Consider the following 22,748-nt stretch of genomic DNA (forward strand, 5'->3'; position numbering starts at 1 on the left):
ACATACCTAAGGGTAGTATATTCAATTTCTGTCAATAATAATCACACACACAACCTTTTTAAATTCACTGTGCAGCTGTGATAAGAAGCACACACTTAACCGAATCACCATAAAACAGTCAGCACCGACTTGGATGATGGAGGATTTGTGCTGTTGATTTCCAGGGTTTTAGTAGCCTGTCACTTTTCATTTAAAACTTCAAACGTGTGCAGTTGCCAACACTTAAGTACTGGAGATAACCTGAGCGCAGTGATCGATGCGGATGCCGCGCTGCTCACAATGCACGACACAGAGACGGTAACATGATGTAACTTGGCAGAGGAGGCAGAGACGGTGCGTGTGGGCACATGGACCTAGTTGCAGTGAGTGGGAGCAACAATACAGCAGACAAGGGGGAGTTTCCTCCTGTGACTTCAGTTCCAAGGAGGAGGTGATATTCATGGGAGCACGATTCAAACTCTCTCTCTCACTTGGAGCAGGAGTGAGCGCTCTGCAGCCCTGGATCTGGATCCGACGCGCTGCTGCTGCGTCTTCTTCTTCTTCTTTGCGCACTCTTTTCCTCTTCAGCGCAAATGAAAGCAGATGGAATAATGTTTGTGTAACATAACTTCTGAAGGAGAACAGCTTAGAGGGGTTTTCTCACTTTTGGACTGTGGTGTAGCGGCTGATTTGGACACTACCTGGACATTATGAAGAGGAATCCAGACTTGTTTCATTCTCGGGACAGGATGCAGTCCTGTTGAACACTTGCAGACTAATTAGCGGGTTTAAATTGTTATTATCCGCGTGTGTTTTTGACAGACTGTAACGCGATCTCTGCGCTTTTACGCGGTACTTTCAAAACGCTGCACGTCAAACATGGACCGCGCACGAGTCGCTGTTTTAATGATTTTGACTGTCGCACTTCTTCGAGTGGGCAACAGTCACGAGGACGCGACAGGTGGGAGGAAAGAGTTTGCGGGGCCGCGGCGGCGGCTGAGGAGTCCCGGACACTTGCCAGAGGACGGTGGTCCATCCTCGGTACCGTCTGGTGAACTGTCCCCTGGATCCACTCGGTCTAAGGCTCCGCTCCGCCTGCCCAGAGGCGCATCATCCCAGGCGCACGGCAGCCTAACAAGCAGAGCCGGACCCACTCGTGCTGCCGCCGTCTCCCGGGAAGACCAATCCTCTGCGCCACGGGATGGTGCGCAGCGCAGCGCCAGACAAACAGCCAGCCAGCAGCACAGAAGCAGAGGAAACCACAGGCACAGCAGCAAGCCCAGCTCTGCCCACACAAGGAGACTGGTTGGGTAAGACTGACAGCCAAGTGTTACACAGAAAAACTGCACCTTCTGTTATTAAGTTGTCCAACATGAACACATTTGTTGTGACCTTATTTTTCACTGACCAAGACAAAACCACGTGATGATGCAAACTAAACCCACAGAAGCAGCTTATTCTGACTAATAGATGTATGAAGTTTGTTGGATCATGGTGCATGACATGTCCACCCAACAGATCCTCACACTATAAACGTGTGTAATTTGTCATTGGGGTCACGGCAGGACATGGAATAATAGCTGCGGTTACACACTGATGTTGATTTACTGACAGTGTTTGCTTGTAATGGGGCCAACAAATGTGTAAATGAATGGTTGACCTGTGTCTGAACTGTACTGAGACTCATGCAACGTTACAGTATCACCGTTTCCTCCCAAGGATTGGACATTACACTGTATTTAAATAGTTAAAGGAGTCCAACTGCATGAACACTTCAATGTGTGCGCCCCAGTTTTGTGTGCTGTTTGCCCGTGGCCACGTTTTTGTGGAGGCTCGACCCGAGTATTTGGAATGTGCTTAGTGATCAGAAACACCTGTTTGTTGTTGTCTGTGCTGGAGTCAGTCCACATCAGAACCCCGGGCCGTCTTAAACGGCTCACACTGGGTTTGTTGCCGGTGAAATGTCTCCTTCGTGGGTCATAACACGGCCTCTTGGCTTTAGGAAATTGGTTATTTATATAGCCGACTTATGGGGAGACACTTTATGTGCAAGAGGAGGATTCAGGCAATTGATTTGCAATCTGTAGGCATAAATATAAATATCACAAAAATGCTGCTCTCACATCCACCTGCTTGCGTTTCATACAGTTGTTCTCAAAGGGGCTATAAGATGTAAAATATGTAAAACTGTGGCCATTAGTGTCCAAACCAGGTACTGCATTCCAAATTCAAATCACTGGAAAGATCCCACTGTTTGTATCTCTATAAGTATCCAAAGAAGGTGGTTTCATTTTAATTTTTAATGCGACAGCATCAGATTGAAAGTGAAAGGGAGTCACAACAAAGGACAACATATCCCACACTGAGGCCACACACACACACACACACACAGAGTTTGCTAAAGTTGACTGAAGCTCAATTTCTTACCTGTCCAGGAGAAAATAATCCACACTGGCAACTGTTGTCAAATTCCTCTCCGCTTTTAGCCGTCTACATTCTTCAAATGTGCAGACCCTCTGACCAAGACATCTTTAAAAGTCCTTAAGTTACTAACACTGTCAAACCTTTGTGTTTCCACTTGCACCCTAACCTGCGAGTCGCTGCCGTGCTTTAGTAGCACAACAAAATGAAAATGAATCACTTCCTGTGTGCGGAGGGGTCACAACATCAGCAACACTGAGAGAGACTCAGAGAGAGAGAGCGAGTGGAGCTTAATCCGGATTGCGTGAATTTATTTGACACTGGTTTGAATCCGACATTTGTTTGTGCGTCAAACTTACAAACTACAACAGCGTTTCTTACGTCATGTGGCTTTAAAGGTGGCACTGAACCGCTTTGGATCTAAAGCTAAATCTGCCTTTTTACGGACCAACAAACCCAACAAAAAAACACACGTGTCAGTCAGAGAGCTGCGGTCGCACTGAGGTGCTGTCTATTTAAAGGAGTCCATAAAGAAAATAGCATGAGATCCAACATGCTTTTATTGCAGTGTCCCTCACTGCTACAAAAACACACTTCAGAGTTTAATGAACGCAGCTCTCTGAGTCTAAAAGGTAAATCTGCGGGGACATCGTCCGCACACGGTGACTTTTACCACTTTGATGAATCATCTGCAGCTTGTTAGTGGGGAAAGTGCTTTCATGACACATTTCCTCTTGGAATTCCCACTCAGCTGCTCGTTGGTTTACTGGAAGCCCGAGGCGCTGGCAGCGCCGGGTTCACTTACACTCCTTTACATTCAACACTCGCCTCCTGTTTCCACCGCACCTGTCTGACAGATCCCGATCGCTTAGTGGTAAAACGATCCTCCGCCTCCTCTTCATGTTGAGGATTAAATAAAAGAAATATAACAAGGTGTGAACAAGGCGTTATCTTTATGTTTAACCCGGGGGGCGTAAAGCCTAATTGCTTTGTATAACGTTCTCCATTACAGACGCACAGTGATGGAATTAGAATGTGACGACTGATGCCACTGATGTGGTTTTATTGATGACAAAGTTAAGCCTGCCAGAGCTCGCAGTCCGGCTGAGGTCAAGGGGTCAATCCCCCGTTATCTCCTGAAATCGCCTCGAGTCAGACACGCACTGACTGTAATATCTCGTGAAAAGATGAGCGGGCGCAGAGAGTTGTGTGAGAGTGTTGGCGTGAAGATCTCTCTCGCCGCAAAAGAATTGGCCCGCGCCACAAGTGCGGGTTAAAAGAGCTCAAAGAGCCCAGTTACAACAGTTTCCACCTTGTCATCTCTCATTTGCCGAGTGATTTATACAAGACGCAGTGTTTGCTTTTAACGTCCCGCGTGTCGAATCCCTCCAAGGCTCCGGTAACGCTGTATTTGTTTTTCGCTCTGGACGCTCGCATGACAGAATCGGGGACTTGCGGCTCCGCGCTCGGATTGAATTTCATGACTCGCGCCGAAACTGGGTTTTATCGAATCAAAACGCAATTACAGAGTAATCTCGTTGGTGTTCATACGAACAGGCCCAGCCACACCAGGAGGACCTGAGACTGTGTTATTGCTCTGTTGATTATCACCACGTACTGTGCATGACTGTACCTTTCTGTAACCAGTGTGTCTCTCTGTGTTCAGGCCTAATGTCTGTGGAGGTCAGCAGTGCTGCTCTGGCTGGGCTCTGGCACCGGGAACCAATCGCTGCATAAAACGTAAGGAGAATCATAATTCACTCACTTTGTTTTCTTTTTCATTTTAAATGACTGCAGCTCTTTCTTTCATTCATTCGTTCATTCATTCATTCATGCTAGAGATAACAGCGTTATTGCCCGGCATCCAAGGTCATTCGTTCTTCTGGGAAGTCTTGAAAGGATACACAAGCACACTGATAAGCGTTATGTGCAGTATCAGGTTTATTGAGCAAGAAAACGTCGCAAAAAATGTGTTTTTTTTACTTTTCATGTCGAGTCCTCGCATGGAAATTACAAGCACTTACTTCTTGGCTCTGTTTTCCCTCTCAATTATGAGTGGAAACTGCTTCTTCTTCTTTTTATTTGACCACTGCACTACTGGATAACCCAACAGCCAGTTAATTAACAGTGCAGTGAAAGACGTAGGCTGGGAACGAAGCATTAAACCCGGTATGAGCACAAGGACGCGTTGAGATCACCAGCTTGTCGTTATAATGTTGCTATTTTGAATATTTTTCATAAAGAGGCCTATCTATGAATAGGAGTGCTACACGACTGATATCATATCCATGTCTCAGTGTCACATCTGTGGCCACCATTGTTCGCTGCAGACTGAAATAACAGCTTGTTTTTTTTGTCTTATAAAGTTATCTTTAAATTTTTACAAGTGAGAACCCACGTGTTTTTTTGTTGTCACTGAAATAGCGACTCAAGATCTATCTAATTATCCGGTTTATTTCTGCCTTCCGTGCCTTTTATAATGACTGAGCAGCCACCTGTTAAAAGAAAAGGTCACTCGCGGCTCTCTTCAGTCGTGACACTGGAGTTAGCGCTCTTATTTTGACTTGTTTACTGTCACTTTTTTACAGTTTTCTCTTGTTTTTTTCTTTCTCCTCTGTTTTTCACACACACACACACACAGTTCACCTACATTTCAGCCAGTTCATTACACAACGAGCCGACCTAATTAGGTTTCCCTCCCTCCTGTCCTGGCCAATGCAAAGACTTCTAAAGGCTAAAGGCACCATTACCAGGGTGTAAATGACATCCAACACGGAGTTGAAATAGTTTAAATTAAAAGAGTAAATACTTATAAATCTGGCAGAAAGAAACAAGGCAGTGGATCTGAAGTGAACAGGCCAGGGGTCTCTCCAACCATCTGGACCCTCTTACAGCTTGGCCCTCACCCAGGTCTGACTGGGGGCTATGCTATCATCAGCTGAGTGAAGCCCCAAGGCAGGCGACGTGCCAACAAAAAGACCCCAGACATGAGGTGGGACAGGGAGCCCCCGCGTCGAAGACCTCCGTGGAGGGGAAAGAAAAGCGGGGCCCAGGCTATCTTTACTCCATCCCCGCCCCGTGCTGTATTAGGAGATGGCAGCGCTAAGAAAACATGTTCACAGTGGGGGATTGAAAAGGAACAAACGTGTCAGGTGGGAGCATAAGTAAAAACATAGCGTTTGTGAGTTGCGTATAGGAAATTCTCGCTGAAGGGATTGAAGTAATGTCTAATATATAAAAAGTGTCAGCTGCCGGCTTCACCCGCGAGGCTGGATTGGGTGTCTGGAGTTATGGCTTCCAAACAATACCTCCTTGTTCACTTTGGTTTAGCTCAGAGCAAATATATGACAGGAATTGGATCACTAGTTGTCCAGGGAGTGCGCCTGCATGCCTTTAGAAATGTGTTTACGATATAAAAAGGTCTCCGTCGCGGTCTCCCAGGACCTGCTGGTTGGAGGCTCTACGAAAAACTCAGTCCTGCCCAAGCGCTGGCATGTTCGGTGCGGACAGCTCTGGATGGTTAACAGACCCGTTTGTGTTTTCAAGTGAAATTCCTTGAGCAGAAAATAACCAATGTTGTGTGATTGAAAGCTTTTGATCCATGTAGAAAATTGTGTTTTCCCCCTGCTGTGTCGTGTGTATTTCTCGTCTGGTCTCGCTAACTGTAGTAATTATAGGTACCAAGTTTTTTTGTTTTTATGACTCAGGTTTTACATAACCAATTTTATTATTAAGAACCAAAGATGTGTGCGTGTGTCGTGTGGCGCGGTGTGCTCGGCTGGTTATGGAGTGAGACCAGGTGCGAGCTTGGCTTTATTTCAGTCATTTTTTATTTATTTTTTATTTTTTTTAACTTACAAGCGGGGAGTGAAGCTACCGTCAAGGAGCGTCCTGTTCTGGGTCAACGCTTATACACTTCTATTTATTCCCCTCTGTATTTGGACTTCCTGTTGCTTAGATGAAGAACAGAGGGAGGCCATATTGTAAGCGTCTAAAAACAATGAATGCTGAGCTGAACACTCCCAATGTCAAATATCCAGATAGAACGGTTTTCATGATAACGGGTCATTCATAAAACACGTCAATAACATGGAATGTTTGTGCACCTGCGTACTGGCTCGGTACAATTTGCTACATTCATGCATTGTTTTTTCTTTTTCTTTTTTTTTTAAATCATGAATGGAAACCTGTTTACAAAATAGTAAGTTACTTAGTTGTGGATTTCGGATGAAAGCACAAATTGCTGGCCATGTTTTATGCTAAATACAGTAACCCTCCATTAGATGTTAGCTATCGCTGTGAAATTACTGTTTTCTAATTTTTAGTTTCCAGCTTTTGGACATTATATTTAAACATCCGAAAGCCCGTGTTACTGGAAAATTTACTTGTTTTTGCACTTTGAAGGAAGGGGGGCCACACGGTTGGTGTAGTGGTTAGCACTCTTGCCTGGGTTCGAGCCCCGGTTGGAAGAAGGGTCTTCCTACATGGAGTTTGTGTGTGTGGGTTTTCTCCAGGTTCTCCGGTTTCCTCCCACAGTCCAAAAACATGCAATATTTGGTAAATTGGACCCTCTAAATTGAGAGTGAACAGTTGTTTGTGTCTATATGTGGCCCTGTGATGGACAGGGTCCAGTTCTGTCCAGTGTACCCCCGCCTATCGCCCTATGTCAGCTGAGATTAGCACATCAGCCCACCCGCGACCCTTGTGCGAAGGCTAAATCGGTAGAAAATGGATGGACGAATGAAAAGGATATCATAGAGGACATAATATTATAGTCTGAGCTACAATAATCCCAGGCTGAGAGGACGGCGGCATCTGAAGAAACATTTCGGTGAAGGATGTCATGGAAATGCCTCCAGCGGGCAAGTTACCACATTACAATCCATCTCATGATTGTGCTAGCGGAGATGGAGCGGAGCGAAGTGGAAATGGCTTTATGATTCGTCCTCCGGGGACCGCGGCTTTCTGAATTCAGAGCGGCTTATTGAGTCATTTTGAACCAATCAAGTGACGGAGAACAAGAAAACGCCATGTGTTCGTGTCGGCGTCAGTATGCATTAGCTGCCTTGGCTTTTCCAGTTGACATGGCTGTTGAAGTAATTGGATTAAAGGCATGGTCTGCCGCACACCGAGTAAATATAAGGAACAAGTCAGAATGCTCTCGGAGCAGACTCCCAGGGTTCACGCTGCTATACCTCACAATGCTTTTTGCCTTTCACGCAAGCACGCGCTACATATGGCAGCATGATGCAAGCACAATGAAAGCAGGAGCCCCCCGTCCTCGCTGGAAAGTACACACATGGTCCTTGATTCAAACCTGTTGCTATCTCTAGGAGAGGTGCCTCATTTACGTGGAAGGATGAAGTTGTTTTCAGTCTCGAGAGCAGTTAGTGATTGACTGTGAAATGCAGCAGAGAGAGAGAGGAGTTTCTTTTTGATTGCCTTCCAGCTTTCTTTGGCCTGCTGTGCTGCTTATAGGGCCCCATCCCGACCTTAAACTACCTCTGCGAGCATAAAGGCTCTCTGGCTTTCTTTGTCCATCACAACATTAAACCAAAATAAAGGACGCAGCAGGTGTCTTCGTCATATGTTTGAGCAGAATAAAACCCACGAAGAGCTACACTATGTAAGTCATGTTAAAGATTCATTTTTAAGGATTGTTAAGTCTTTTTAAATCTACAGTTCGCCTTGCTTCTTGTGACCAATCAGTGGCCGTCACACATACTATGAGCCCCAGCTCTCTTGGACCAAGTACCAGGTACCAGTACTATCACTGCGTAACCGTGCCGTGCCGAGGCGAGTCCAGCTCGTGGAAACACGGCATTAGTACAGCATGCTCTATGTGCACGACTCAATGAGACGATGACATCGTTGCAGTAATACAAAACCATTCCTTTTTTGTTGTTGTTTGTTTAGATTTAAACTCCTCGATCTTGCTTGAAACACCCGCTGCTCTCTTCTTCTGTTTCGCCATGTGCGGAGCAGCTGGCGAGGCATCGGGGACATGCATGTGTTACCGTTTTTCCGACCTGCAAAGACTTACCCCAAAGAATGCAGCCTCGCTATCTCCGACTAAGATAAAACAGGCCCGGTTCTGCTTTCAGTGACACAACACAGTGTGTTCAAATGCAGCCGACTCATCCTCAAGAGTTATTTTGGTTTCTTTGTGTCAAAACAAAAACACATTTGAGTTCAAAGGCATATAGCATATAGCACATGCTCTAACCATCTAAGCCACGTGTATTGTGTGTGTGTGTGTGGCAGTTGTATATACTATACACTTCATAGTACAGTTTATGCAGCGAGACGTCACAAATCAACACTCGGCGCATGACACCGCTGATCCACAAGGACTTTAAAGCTTAAATGCAAACGCATTGCGGCAAAGCAGTTTAGATTGTATGAGAAAAAAAAGTTCTGTGGTGTTTGTAGCGACGCCACTAAGCCAGCGTTGAAATGACTGCAACACAGACAGCACACCACACCACGGAGCCCTCCATGGCTTTTGTATGTCATGTGTGGATTTGTGTGGGGGGGGGTGTATAACACTCCCTTGGCAGTGCTGTAAAGAATTATGGGCCATTAGACAGATCCTGTAATCAATACACACCCCATCATCCCTAACCCATCATTAACATACACGCCGGACAGCTCACTCTCGGTTTGTCTTCCCCTGCAAACCAGGAGTGCAGCTTTCTCCACTCCAGCTGCTGCTGTGTCTGTTTATGCTGCAAAACGGGGTCTTGCCGGGGCTTCATGTGCCACATGTTTTTCTAATTGCTACCATTGACAAAAAAAAAGAAAAGTTGCGGTGAAACGAGTTAGTACACAATGTCTGGACCGAGGAGATGTTCTCCTTTTTTGTTTATACATATTTGTTTGTTTAATCGCCTTTAACAGAAAAAGGATGGGACGAGTACTTGGATAGGATTCTTCAAAACAATTTGCTTTTATGTTTTTTTTTCTTTATTAATGGCATCTCAGCAGAAAAGTACGACCTGGCTTCACTGGAAAGCACCGCTCTCACTCTGAGGCCACGGTGTTTTTAAGGCAGCCCTTATAGACCACAATATATCATGGCACCCTCCTGCTTAGAAGACCATATGGAAGTTGTTGGGATGCGATGGAGGATGGGGTTTTTTCTCTAGAGGCGGCTCTGCGAGTTGCGGGCGCACGCCCTCACATCCAGAACTCCTCCGCACACTGCATGTGGCATGTGGCTCATTAGGAGTTTTGAATCGGGGAGTCACGACGGAGCGCGGCCAAAAATAACGTACACCGCGTCGTGGGTCAGACGCAGGTTAACAAAATTCCCCAACAAAGCAGAAGGGGATAAACTTTCACGTCAAACGGCATCGCTTCTGCGTCTGATTACAACAATAGAGAGGTCCTAATGGAAGCACGCCGCGCTACGGTCACTGCAGCAGACCTGAAATGATAGCATTTGTTCTGGCAACCATGTGGAAATCACATGTCGTCAAGAGATTAACACTCTCTCTTGAAATGATTACCGTTTCGAGGCAATTGCATTAACTGCTCAATAGAGCAAATTCCTACTTCTTCGCCGGAGAGTGAGTCTGAACCTTCCGCAACCCCTCACACTCGACCTGTTTCATGAGCTCTGTTCTGTGGATGAGCCTCCCCGCCGTCGTAATACGAGATTATATCCCAGTTTTCTACAAAGTACATTTATTTCACAGTGACCACACTGATGGAATGGGCTTCGAGCATAAAAAATGTTCTCGTTTTATTTCACTCTCGCTTCCAAGCTTCCTGTTTGTCTTTGTGGGTAACAAGCCTTTTGTCATATTCTATTAAATTCTAATCTCCGCAGCAGCTCACAGCGTCTTAATCTCATAACAGTATTCAGCCTGCGTAGTCCTTCCCAAGATTATGCTTTCATTATCACTATTATTTTCCAGAATGTCAGGTTTCCCCCCTTGTACGCCCGTTGACCCATGCAAAGCGAGGCAGGTTTCTGTGTGTGTGTGTGTGTGTGTGTGTGTTATCGCAGATATTGGTTTCAAATTGCCCTTTGCTGAATGAAAAGACTATAAACATTTGACTGCTTGTGTTACTTTGAGTCCGAGCGAGGGAAAGGTGAATCTCTGGTGGATTGTAATGGCCTGGAAATGAGAGTCCAGTGAGGGCAGTGGTGACAAGACTGGCAGTTTTCCGTTGGACGGGCGCACGTAGTCAAACCCGAGCTTGCGATACACGAGAGAAAAGTATGAATGGCCTCAATAAAAGCCTCAAGGTTGTTTTTATTATTATTAATGTATGAACAGGATTCCTTTTGTGAGCTCATAAAAACTGTGAAACAAAGTACTACTGGCAAAGTGTGTCTTTAAACCAGCAAGTGGATTCTAGACTATTTTGGCTGTCATGCATTTGGTATTTGGCATTTTTAACTCATCTAGTAACAACATCCTGCAACTTTGTCAACGGCTATCGTCACGTAGCTTGATTTTCTGACATCCTGCCTCCTTTTAAAGATGGAGATATCTCAGCTCAGACCAAGAAATGGCAGTTTCCAAAGTAATAATGTCTTTTATTACTGATTCTCCTGGATCAGCATGTTTGCTTGGAAGGTCCAGCGCTGCCAATACCAGTCCAACTGGATCTGCACACAATCCCCCAAAACTTGGCCGGTCATCCTCAGTCGTAATTAAGGCTGAAGTGGAAACGCCAGGAATGTTTGCCATTCCTCCTCTTTTATTTCCGATGGATTCTCATATTATTATTATTATTATTATTACTGCGACTCCTGCAAGGAAATAATTGCCACGCGTATTCATGAAATGGGTAGAATGCGAGGCAATTAATTTTAATGACGTGCGAGACAAATCCGTGTGATTACTGTGACACTGTTCCCGACAGCCAAGAGGCAGAGAGTGGATGCGCTGTGGAGGCAGAGTCCCGGAGCAACAAGTCAGGCCCAGACCCAAGAGTCGCCGACCTGTCCGCACTAACATCAGCGAGTATCTGGCGTTAACGTTGTGCTCCGCAAACCCGAAAAGTAGGTCACACGTCGCTTCGCTGAAAGCGTCTCCCCCCGCCGCGTGCCAGCCATGAAACACCACTTATCGGGTTATTTTCCTGCCTCACACTGTTTCTCATTTCATTTCCAGACGGTTTATTTGGAAGAATGTCGTTTCACACATTACCGAGCTCTCCCGCTGCAACATAATGTCACTGGAATCCGGGGCCTGTTCGAGCCACTGCTTTATCCCCAGACTTGAGGTTAAACAGACTCTGGACGAGGGCGATGGCGCCCAGCCAGCCTGTACTTTTAGTTAGATGATGTTTTTAACTTCTTGCCAAACAGAGCTCAGGCAATTCCTATTTTATCCCATGATGGAAAATTTGGATCACATACTAGGTTATACAAATCCACAACCACATTCTCTTTAAATGTGTATCCTTCATCACAAAAAAAGCGCTTACATTTTCCTCCCGGGTAGTTAAAAAGGATCGCTTGAGTGAACCGGTTGGTCTAAATACATTTGCTTCCTTATGAAGTGCGGTGACTGTCTGATATTTAATCAGACCACACGCTGACGATGCACGCGTATATACGTATGGCCTCGGAGAAATGACAAAATACGGAGGTTACTTTGGCTCGTTGATTGTGGAAAGAAAAGACTGACTGACGCATGTTCGCGCTGCAGTCGTGAGCTCACGTCGTCTGCGCTTTCTTTCAAAGAGTTAACAAAACACAACGCGGCGTCGGGAGTCCGAGCGGCACCGCAGGTGACAGGAAGCGCGCCCGCAGGTAGACCCGCCGCGCTCACCCGGTGGGAGCACTCCTCGCTGCCAAGAGCCGCGGCAGCGTTCCCGTCTGCGATCAGTCAGCGTCCACAGCATCTGTGTCAATACTAGCATTCCACAGCGCTGTTGACGGAGTGCCGCTGTTTGCTTTTGCCACCACAGACCCCGGGACGCCTGATTTACCGTCTGAGGACAATGTCATAAATCCTCAAGTGCCGCCGACTAACGTGCATTTCTGTCACACGATCGAGAGCTTGTGTACTTTGAATTGTGTGCCATGGGCCTCACAGCACTTTGGGAGAATTTGGGAGTGTGATGGTGGGGTTTATGGGGTAGACTGGTGACGCGGGATTGTTTTTCCACGGCCATGAAATGACCCCGGTGCTGTATTTGCAGACTATTGATAAACATTATGCACACATTCAATCTTTCAAGTATACAAAGCCCCTTCACATTATTCAGCTTTTTATTTCTCAGATGAAAAATACATAGCTGTGCAGGCATTTTCTCTGATGAAGTGTCAGTTAGTCGCTGTTGGCCTCAATAACCACCATGAGCTGACCGCTTTACAGTGAAAGCACGCTGTATTCTTAGAAGAGTGAGCAAAGGTATTTTTAGGAAATCACTGCCTGCAGCACTAAAGTGAGCCTGAAGTATAAGCTTTGCTTCATGAGAAATTGGATAAGGATTTAATGTAAGTGATCTACGTTTAGACTAAACACGGTAGTTAAAGACTTGGGAGGAATTGAACATGACAGCCCCTCCAGAGTCGCTGCTGAATGAAAAGGACAAAAAGGCTTGAAAAGTGAAACTAATGGCCCCCACTGATTGAGTCAACTTAAAGCGAGCCCCAGTGTTGCGATCATGGGAGACCGTGAAGGAGCAGTAGCAGGGAACGCCTTTTCCGCTGCTACATACAATCAGGGGTCACATGCTCTTCCGTGACCTGCTGAAAACTTGATCCCCATCTGTGCTCTCTCCTCAGCCGACTGCCAGCCCCCCTGCCAGAACCGCGGCTCCTGCAGCCGCCCGCAGACCTGCGTGTGCCGCTCGGGCTTCCAGGGCGCCCGCTGTGAGGAGGCGGCTCCGGAGCAGGTGTACATCCGCGACGGGGGAACCCTGAGGCGCGTGCAGCCCGGCACCAACCCCTTCCAGAGAGACCAACCGCGGAGGAGGCCCGCGGAAAGACAGGCCAACAAGGCTCAGACCCCACGACCTGCGACCACCAGACAGCCTGCCCACACCGTGTAAGTGATGCAGCTGTGCTTCCCCGACTCCTCTTATTACAGACAGAAAAGAACCTCTTAGCTTTGCCAAACAAGGATCGGTACACAAAGGTCCTTCATAGATAGATAGATAGATAGATAGATAGATAGATACTAGTTCAACTGTCAACACACAATTTTCTGTACACCAATGCACCAGAGTTTAAACCTTAGAACACAGAGCATTTTGGCTGCTTTTTTCCATTGCTATATGTAAACGTACAGTATATACAGAGGCTATAAGAATGTGCAATATAGAGAGTTTGATATATAAACACACCTTAGCAAAAACTACTCAACATGTTGTATTTGTGAAATACGTCACAGTTGAAAGTTCACTTGGCTCATTTTTATGGACAAAAAGAAAAGAAAACACTTTTGTCTTTTGTGACTTCTGCACCATTACTGCTACTTTATCTCACTAGTAATCCCTCAAAAACACATTTTTTAAAGCCTGAATATGTGACCTATAAACACACACCCCCATGTCCATATAAGGAGTTGTGTATTATCCCCACTGCAATTTACCATGAGTGCACTTTATCATGTGACATGTGAGCACTAAAGGTTATTAACCTTTAATCGTCTTAAAAGTCTTAATTCCACAGTGTTATTGTTTTATTGGTTAATGTGTAGAACGCATGTTAATAATAAGTGTTAGCTCACTGTCACACGGGCCCACAGAAAACTAATTGACACCCTGTGTTATTAAGACATTTTTGCAGAAATGTAATTCATTACACGCCATTCGCTCAACTCGCTATGTTTAGCCGCAATAAATCAAATCAGACAACACGTTATATCTTCATATAAAACTAATTATATGTAAAAGAAGTAATAAGTAAAACATTGTACTTCCATGAAGGTAAATCTTTAAAATATACCACACAGAAGTATTAAACCAGTTATTTTTTTGGCCTTGGACACCGTCTCTGTTTGTTTTTTGATTTCACGTAATCACTGCGACTCTACCGTCTCCAGCTAATAATTGCTCAGACTAAAGCCTCTTTCAATGCGTTCGGCAAATTCCCCAAAGACAGTTAAGCAGACAGGCTCAGCAGTTTCTTGGCTCCAACTCGACGGTTTGAGTTCCAGTTGTTGAAATTAAGTTTTTGGGTTTGATTAATTACTTTGCTGTATTCTTGATCCGGGATGTTTTGGAGGGCGTCATTGTTTCCGGGAGTGTTTTTGATGGGCTCAGACTTATTTTGTCGAATATCGCGCTCAGTTCTGGACCCAGTCATTTTCTAATTTGTTTGTTATCGAGCCATAATTTATTTGGGGGACTGAGGTCATAATTCACTTTTTTTTTCAAACCAGTAATGTCTCTCCACTGAGCCATTTGAACATTTTCAATTACATCTGACATTAATGGCACTCCTCTTACTTAATTATAAGGGCCCCGTGTTATTCGCTGGTTATGAAATTAAGCTGGCTGAGCCGTCCACATGTTTGCGGTAGCGTAAGGAAAATCTTCTGAGTGTGCTGGCAGATGATTCATGAAGGAGTTTTGTACATCCTCATTCCCAAAATGACTATCTTGGAGGCATAGTAAACGCACTAATCAATACAAGACCTCTGAAGAGTGCACAGTTGCTGTCCATATGTCGTCTTTGTTCTTGACTCACAGGGCATTTTTGCGCCCTGAGTCACACATGGGCAACGAGAGGGAGAGAATGCGGTGAATGGTTCGACACTGTAAGCAGCAGACAGTGTTCCTGAGTCACTGGTGCCCCCACTATGACTATTTTCACTGTAATGTCTCTGTTGGAAGTGACTAAGTGTTTGCAAGAGGTAAAAAAAAAATCAGGATGAGCCATTTTCCCCCTGCTGCGGTGCAAAACTTCCAAACATGCAGCTTAGGGATAATCCAATTACGAGTTGGGAGATTTCCCTGAAATTGTTAGGACAAAATAAAACCCCCCTGCCAAAATTGTAAAATTGTAAAATGTCTTAATTTAAACATATTAACTATACGACTCCGTCTCTTTCATCGGTTCCTCCTTTGAACGCTCGCGCACGCCTCATGAGCCGATGCAAACCTTCTGCATTCTCTTGGCCCGAGAACCATCTTTTTAGGGGTGTAACGTTTTTTCCCCCCGTTGCAAGTCTTGGTTTCGTATGTCAGGCTGAGGTTTCCACTGTTTGCGAAGCCAGGAAAGCACGAGCAACGTGAGGTCACAGAGAGTGAGAGTCCGATCGGGGAGATAAGGGCTCAATTAAAGACTTTAGCGGGGGAGGACAGACAGTCAGACTCACATGGATCATTTGCCGCCAATTGAGGGAGCAAAGGCCACACTGTACACCCAGCACCCAGTCTGCAGAAGGTTTGAGGCACTACATATATATATGTGTGTCTTTCTTGGAGTGGACTGGGCCCGTTGCGTCAGGAGCATCCCGTCACTGGCCCGGCCTGTCAAGTGGCGCCAAGAACAAGAATAAGTGTAGAGAAGGAATGGGGCAGACCAATGAGACAGACAAGGAGTGAAAGAATGATAATAAGAGAGAACATCAATCCGAGCGAAGCAAATTGTTCTGTCGAACAAAGAGAGAAGTGGTCGACCACTTTGAAGTCTCTCGTCAGCTTTTGCCTTCATTTCCCAGTGTCCAGTCAGCTGTGGTTTGTAACCGAAAACCCCCGCTGAGTGCACAACAGCAGGCGTCAGACAGGGAAAGTGTAAAGTCTGCAGCTGATTATTAAGAGGTTTGTCAACATCTCAGGGAAGTCGATGCTTGATTTAATTTCTCCACAGGCCAGCAAAAAAAAAAAAGTATGTGTTGCTTAACACAGGCTTTGTTGATGAGACATTGAGAAACACGAGGATTGTTTACTCGTTCTGTGTCTGCTTTGGCATTGTAGTCATTTTTAATTACCCAAATTATGACAACATTTACTTGCATTTAATCATTATAAACTTCCTTTACATTAGCCATGCTTTATATTTCTCCTACCCAGGAGCTTACTAATGCAATACTGTGTTGTTTAGGATTCAAAGTAGCTTACTAATGCTAAGTTTAAACATCTCTTTATTAATTCCAGGAATGTCAAATAATTTGCCTGACAGGCTTCAAGCTTGGCAGGTGACTTACTAACGGAACCAGTGTGTGCAGCGGCGTCTTTGGCGGGTGTTTGGATGAGAATTGTGAGCGATATCGGTCGAAATACGACAGATGTATCACTAAATGAGCCACTTCCACTCCTTTCACATGGAGAAAGTACTATAGGCAGATGTTGCCCTGAGGTGTGTGTGAGTTACTCAGTTGTAAATTGCACACTTGAAGAGAAGAAGAACAACATCGACATTTACTTTACATCGGCGTTCTTAATCACATATCTGCCGATGAGGTCACTTGACATTCGCTCGTACCCAACGTGTACCCAATGCTGACCATTGCATCAACACGCAGGCTGGGTCTGCTGCCCAGATTTTGGAACCGCCGTTGGGTGTGCATGGACAGCAAGAAGTAGTTGCCAAGGATAGTTATCCGAGCTTTGACCTGGCAACCCACGAACCGGCTGACACTCCTTTCATCTGTCAACCAGACGTGTCCGAGGGATTGTCGCTCGTATCGTCGCTCTCTTCTTCTTTGGTGGGAATGCGTCCTATCCCCTGCATCTAGACTTGTACCGCCACCCGATGGGGGAAGTGGGAAACTACAGGATACTGACGCAGAAGTATACCAGATCCTTAAAGACAGTCATGCCGCCAGTAGAGAGAGGATATGCAAGTGATGCAGAGGCAGAGTATTTGGTTGGGGTTTTTTTTAGGTGGTGGAACAAAGCTGTTGAATAACTGCAAAATGTTCTACTCTTAACCATAAATGATACTAATCTGGGGAGCTTTGCTTAATACACGACAACACCTTTGTGATAGTAAGCCTGCATCTATGGGCCAAACCTTTTGTAACAAATCCTTCCCTCCCAAAAAGTTTGAGCTCGTTTGAGCCGGGATTCTGCTCTGTTAAAGTTGATTGATGGTAGACATGCTGTCAGCCTCGTCCAGGCACTCCTCCACTGTGAGATGTTATTTTAGAGATTAAACGGCTTCATAAATAGTCCTACTGAAATGGCTCCAGCACATTTATCAGTGACAGTCTTGGGTTTAAAAGTCTTGGTGGGATGGACAAAACATATGAGGTGCCTCCTGTTCAATGCATATCGGAGGACAGGAACACCGCTCCATACCATACTCCCTCTTGTTGTATTCCTGTCTCCAGGCTTCCACCTTTCCTCTGACCCTTTCAGCTGTGTCCCCGAGGTCTCAGCTGTCTCTTATGTGGGATCTAAAACTCTAAAACTAAAAATAGGTACAACAGAACCTATGTAAGATACACACATGTGTAGCCGGCAAATAAATGACAACGTGTGCTGCGGAACAAATGCGTTTTACTGTAAACCCACCGTTTCCCAAAGACTGCTGTCCTCAGCAGCACAGACTGGCAACAGGAGACCCTCGTCTTCATATCGAACTCAGAAGGTCTGGGCCAGTGGGGCAGCAGTCCAGGCCGGAACACATGGATAATATTCATTAGTCATTGGCAGGAAATGGAGCAGGGCAGAGCAGGATATGTGTGTCGTGTGCAGGTCGTCCCTCTTAAGGTTGTGTCTCTTTGGTGTCTGTTACATAATGAGAGTAAGGACAGCTGGCAGCACATACCTGAAGAACAGAGCCGCACAGCTGTTCACAGTCGCTCTGCATTCGGCTCACTTTTGCCGTCATCTTTGAACTGAAGCTTATACGTAACAATTAAGAAAATCCCTCTGTCTTTGGTGCATTATTGAAAGTAGACGTTGTCTATAACCACTGCTGGGGAACGTGATGACTGTCACTTTCTAAGTCCGCTGTCTATTTTTTGTGAAAACACATGGGTTAAAGTTGTAAAAAAAAAGTTAAACATAGCTTCCAGAGTTTAATGGGGGTGTCAACTCGATGCCCATGAGGGCTTGAAACATTTGTTGGGCTACTAGGCCGGTCCCAACCATTACATAGACATCACATCTTAATTTTTGTTTAAATAATTGTCACAAAAAGCATCGGTGGATTATTCTCCTCACTTTTTTCCCCCCGTCAGTTTCCCACCATCGACTGGCACCTCATCAATGACGTCATCCCTGTGTGCTTTTCTCATTACGGTTTCATAGAACGTGAGCTTTAGACCCGCTGACTGTTAAACTTAGATTCTTCTCACGGTGCAAAGCTCGTCACCACATTGCAAGTGTGGTAGCTTGTTGATTTTAAGCGTAATATCCAATAACTTTGAGTAGGCACTCAGTTTTGTGGTTGAAACTGGAAACACAGACCCTACTTTCCATTACTGAAGCTACATACTTTATATGCCATTAACTGGCTTTTACATAAGGTTTAGTAACATTATTACATTTTGATTTGGCTTAATGTAAAAGTGTAATGGACGACGGTTAAATTCGTATTAATTGTCACGTAGATGTCGCACTATTGGTTCATTACAGTGAAGTGAAGTGTGATTTGCCTCAGGGACGATCGCAAGCGAGGTCCCACCCAGTAACGTACTGAGATGTTGACGGAAAATAAAAAAACACCCAGTAACTTGGAGCAGAAGACCTGCAAAGTGGGTGATGCATACATCCTTCTCCACATTAACTGTTATGCTTATATCAGAGTGAGACCCACTGTTTGCCCAGTGAGTAATAGGACTGGTGGTTGTGCAGCTTGTTGACTCAAGGCTTTGCACACAGCCACACAGCTGTTTCTCAGAGGAAACTGCGGTCATGGTGGGAGTTCTCCGTGTTAATCATGGATCACTGCTCCGCCGTTCACTCCCACTACAGACAAAACCGCATGGCCGGCGCTGACAGGAGCCTCTGTCAAAATTCTCAAGGTGACCTCAGCACCTGTACTGAAATATTGTTTCACAGTCATCGCCGGCGTTCTTGGTTGCAACCATCGTGGAAGATCTTGGCCTAGCCCGTGTAAAAGAAACGCAGCGCTCGAGTAAAATATGACCCTAAACGCCCAAAAGGCAAGAGTGGAAATTCACTCAACAGCTCTCTCATAACTCAGTGGAGACGATAATAAATTAAAGGCGAAGCCCAAACCCCCACAGTAGCTTTCCATCTCATAATACTCTTCATGCCTCTGCCTTTGATCAGATTCGAGTGTTTGTAGAACTAAAATATACTTCTAAACATCCAGCCCTGGGAAAGTTCTCCTACTGTACCACCTGGCAATCTGCTTTACCGCTCCATGAGAACGTGAACACAACCCGTCCTCACGTCTTCCTTTTCGTCTTCTGGCAAAGCACGAAGACCTGCGCACGGGAATCGGTCGGGCGAAAGGCATAGCTGCCTGGTAAAGTAAAATGTAATCCCCACAGGTCGTGTGCGTGCCTCTCACATGAATAGGACTTTGTCTCTATTCCAAACCAGGCGTGTGACCATGTGTCCAGAGCTGATTTGTGTCCCCGCGTGGGTCCACTGGTTCGCTGCCTTTCGAGGTTTGTGTTGGTCGTGCTGGTGCTACAACTGCTTGACCTTTGTGCCCGACCCCGGCCTCTGGTGAACATTTTCACTTGTCGTGTGAATGGATCGAGCCTTTGATCCATGACTGGAGGTCATGGTGTAGCTCCTGCTAACTATGAGTTAGCCGTGTGGAGGCCACCCTGTCCTCGGGTGAACTCAAGGAACAATGAAACTGATTTTGTTCCATTTTATATCGGCATAAGTTGTCGGAACGTGTGTAAACGTAAATATGATGTCGATTGTGTGGGAGTTAAAAACGACAACATTGAGCAAGGCAGACCAGGAAGAGTTTTTTTTTTTTTTTGTCGTTCTAAAAATATAAATCCAAATGAGCCCCATGAGTGTTTGGCTTCCTGCTAGGCCAGAGGGAACAAAGGACCATAGAGAACTCAGCACTTGGCGTGGGACAGATATGTCTCACTGCCTCGTTCTCCATCCCAACTTTTCCCGAAGCCCCGTGCAGAACACTGTCTGTGCTGTAGTGCCAGCAGTCCCGCATCTATCTCATCATGCATGTGCAGATGCAGCTGTTGGAGGGACGAACACTGTGCGGCAGTTATACGGAGACGAGTGCCTCGTCCAGGATGCAGTCCAGCCTCCAGCTCTGGGGGCTTCGGCAGATGGAGAATGCATCCATCAGGCTCATCTCCCAGTTATTGGGGAATGTGATGAAAGTGCAAATTAGCAGCAGGGCTGCGCACCAGTCGCTCTGTTTGCACGAGAGGATGAAAGGGTTCTGTGATGGCCGAGCACTGGGCCTTCATTTTTTTTTTTGAAATGTGTTTCAAAAAAGAGGCTAAATGTAAGAAAGTGTAGAAAATGTATGAGAGTTCCTGAACTGCAGCATCATCACTGTTTGCAATAAGTTCTCATCCTGGCTTAGTGTTGGACACCTTCCTGTGTGGCCCACTGGGCTTCACTTGATAAAACCTTCTGCTTTTTAAGCTTTTGTCGGTGCTTCTGTTGTCATCTGTGTTGTGCTGGGAGCTGCAGCTGATTGTTGATATTGCAGTGGTGTTGAAAGTTTTCCCAATTTAGTGAAGTCCTGCGAGCCACAGGTGATGTTTTATATGAGTTCCATGCAGTGGGGGGCAGGACCGAAAATGTTTGGTCCATAAAAGAAGACCATTTGGTGACTTCTGGTACGTTTTAATGACAAAAATCCATCATCTATGCTTGTCTTAAACATTTGTTTGGATACTCAAAGGGGCCACACGGTTGGTGTTGTGGTTAGAACTCGTGCCTTTGCAGCAAGAATCATCAGGATTAGGTAAATTGGACACCCTAAACTGAACGTAGATGTGAGTGAATGGTTGTTTGTCTCTATATGTGTCCCCGACCCTTGTGCGGAGGATAAAGCGGTAGAAGATGGATGGACGGATCTTCCTCCAGTCCTCCACTTACTTACTATGATCAGCATGTTTCTCCATGTGCTTTTATCTCCTTGTTTCTCTCACCTTAGAGTGTCCAAGTGTGTCGATAAAGCAAGGAAAGTCAAAGAGGGAAGTTCAGGGAGAAAAATCCCCCATATCACTTCAGTAGTGGTTTGATACATTGATGCTATTGTTAAGCAATTATGGCTCAATGTATCGTTCTTCATGGAACAGTGAGGTGCATCCATGGGAAGCTTGGATATGGAGATTGGGCCGGAGATTTGAACGCAGCAGACTCCATTCCCACACAAACTACAACTCCCACGTGACTTACTTACTTACTTACTTACAGCTTTGGTAATGTTGTAACCCTGAGGCACACGGTAGCGTGCGTAACATCACATTCTGTGGAATTTCACAGTAAACCCGGCCTGACTCCGTTTCATAGAAGTCAGTCTATCGGAGGCTCTCTAATTTATTTAAGTCACGTTATGGTCTGTTAATTCTTGGCATTACAAAAAAAAAAGAAAGGGGGGAAAGAAAAAACCTATGAATGTTTTTCTTCATTTACAAACTGATGTTTTAGGTCTTGTCAGAAGCCGTCTCTTGGCTCGCTGTCGCAGCAGCCTGACACGTGACACCGGCCAGCGAAGGTTTATAGTCTCAGTCAGCACTTTGTAATGGCTCTGCCTGCTGCCTGTCCTGTGGCATTTGATTAAGTGAATGATCAGAGCAACTACAATAAACCAGAGCGTATCCAGTGACCTCTCAAGTCTCCGTGTCTTCAGGCATTTTTGATTCTGGTCCCTGAACCACAACAACCGCGTGGGTTTTGCCTCAGTCGTGTCTTTTTTAGATTATTATTTATTTTTTATGAATGCAGAGGTGAAAACAGACAGGTTGCAACTGCGAATGCCCCCTGGAAATAAAAAAAAAGGAAAACTTGTTATTTCAAGTTCAGTTTTTGGCCTGTGATGAAGCAGACGCCAGTGTTTTGATGTCATGAAACCTAACTCAGGTCGAATTCACAGAAAATCTATTTTCATGTCGGCAGAAGTGTGTGTGTGTGTGTCTGTTTAGCTCTTCGATCCAGCTATTGCCGCATAGATTTCACATGAAACTTTTTTATTTTCGCTTTCCGGTGGAGACTTGTTGTTGCACTAATAAAAAATGGCCTCATACCCCCGGAGGAGAATAAAACAGCTCTCTGAATCAATCCAGCCCCGCTGTAATTCATGTCACCCAGGCTCTCGCTGCTGCTGCTGCTGCTAACAAGAGTCCTGGAAGGGCCGTTTCCAGACGGAGGACATGATTCAGTCCAGCCTCTGTGGCTGGTGCGATAAGCTCTCAGCACACCCAGTTTTTCACAAGGGGAAATATTCTGCCAGGACCCACAATTATCCCAGTCATAATGAGTAGAGATTTTTTTTTTATCAAAGA

The 22,748-nt window shown here is 45.5% G+C and overlaps 1 protein-coding gene across 1 annotated transcript in view; it reads left to right on the top strand.

The window, feature by feature from the left end:
- The first annotated feature begins 391 nt into the window (after positions 1-391).
- Positions 392-22,748, top strand: part of LOC122783036 (latent-transforming growth factor beta-binding protein 2-like) — an 85,288-nt gene continuing 62,931 nt past the window's right edge. Inside the window, exons 1-3 of the mRNA XM_044047673.1 lie at positions 392-1,289; positions 4,067-4,140; positions 13,157-13,418. Coding sequence (XP_043903608.1) covers positions 859-1,289; positions 4,067-4,140; positions 13,157-13,418 — 767 coding nt within the window. The 5' untranslated portion in view covers positions 392-858. The remainder of the gene's footprint in view (positions 1,290-4,066; positions 4,141-13,156; positions 13,419-22,748) is intronic.

Source organism: Solea senegalensis, linkage group LG16, assembly GCF_019176455.1.
Source record: "Solea senegalensis isolate Sse05_10M linkage group LG16, IFAPA_SoseM_1, whole genome shotgun sequence".
Taxonomy (NCBI): Eukaryota; Metazoa; Chordata; class Actinopteri; order Pleuronectiformes; family Soleidae; genus Solea; species Solea senegalensis.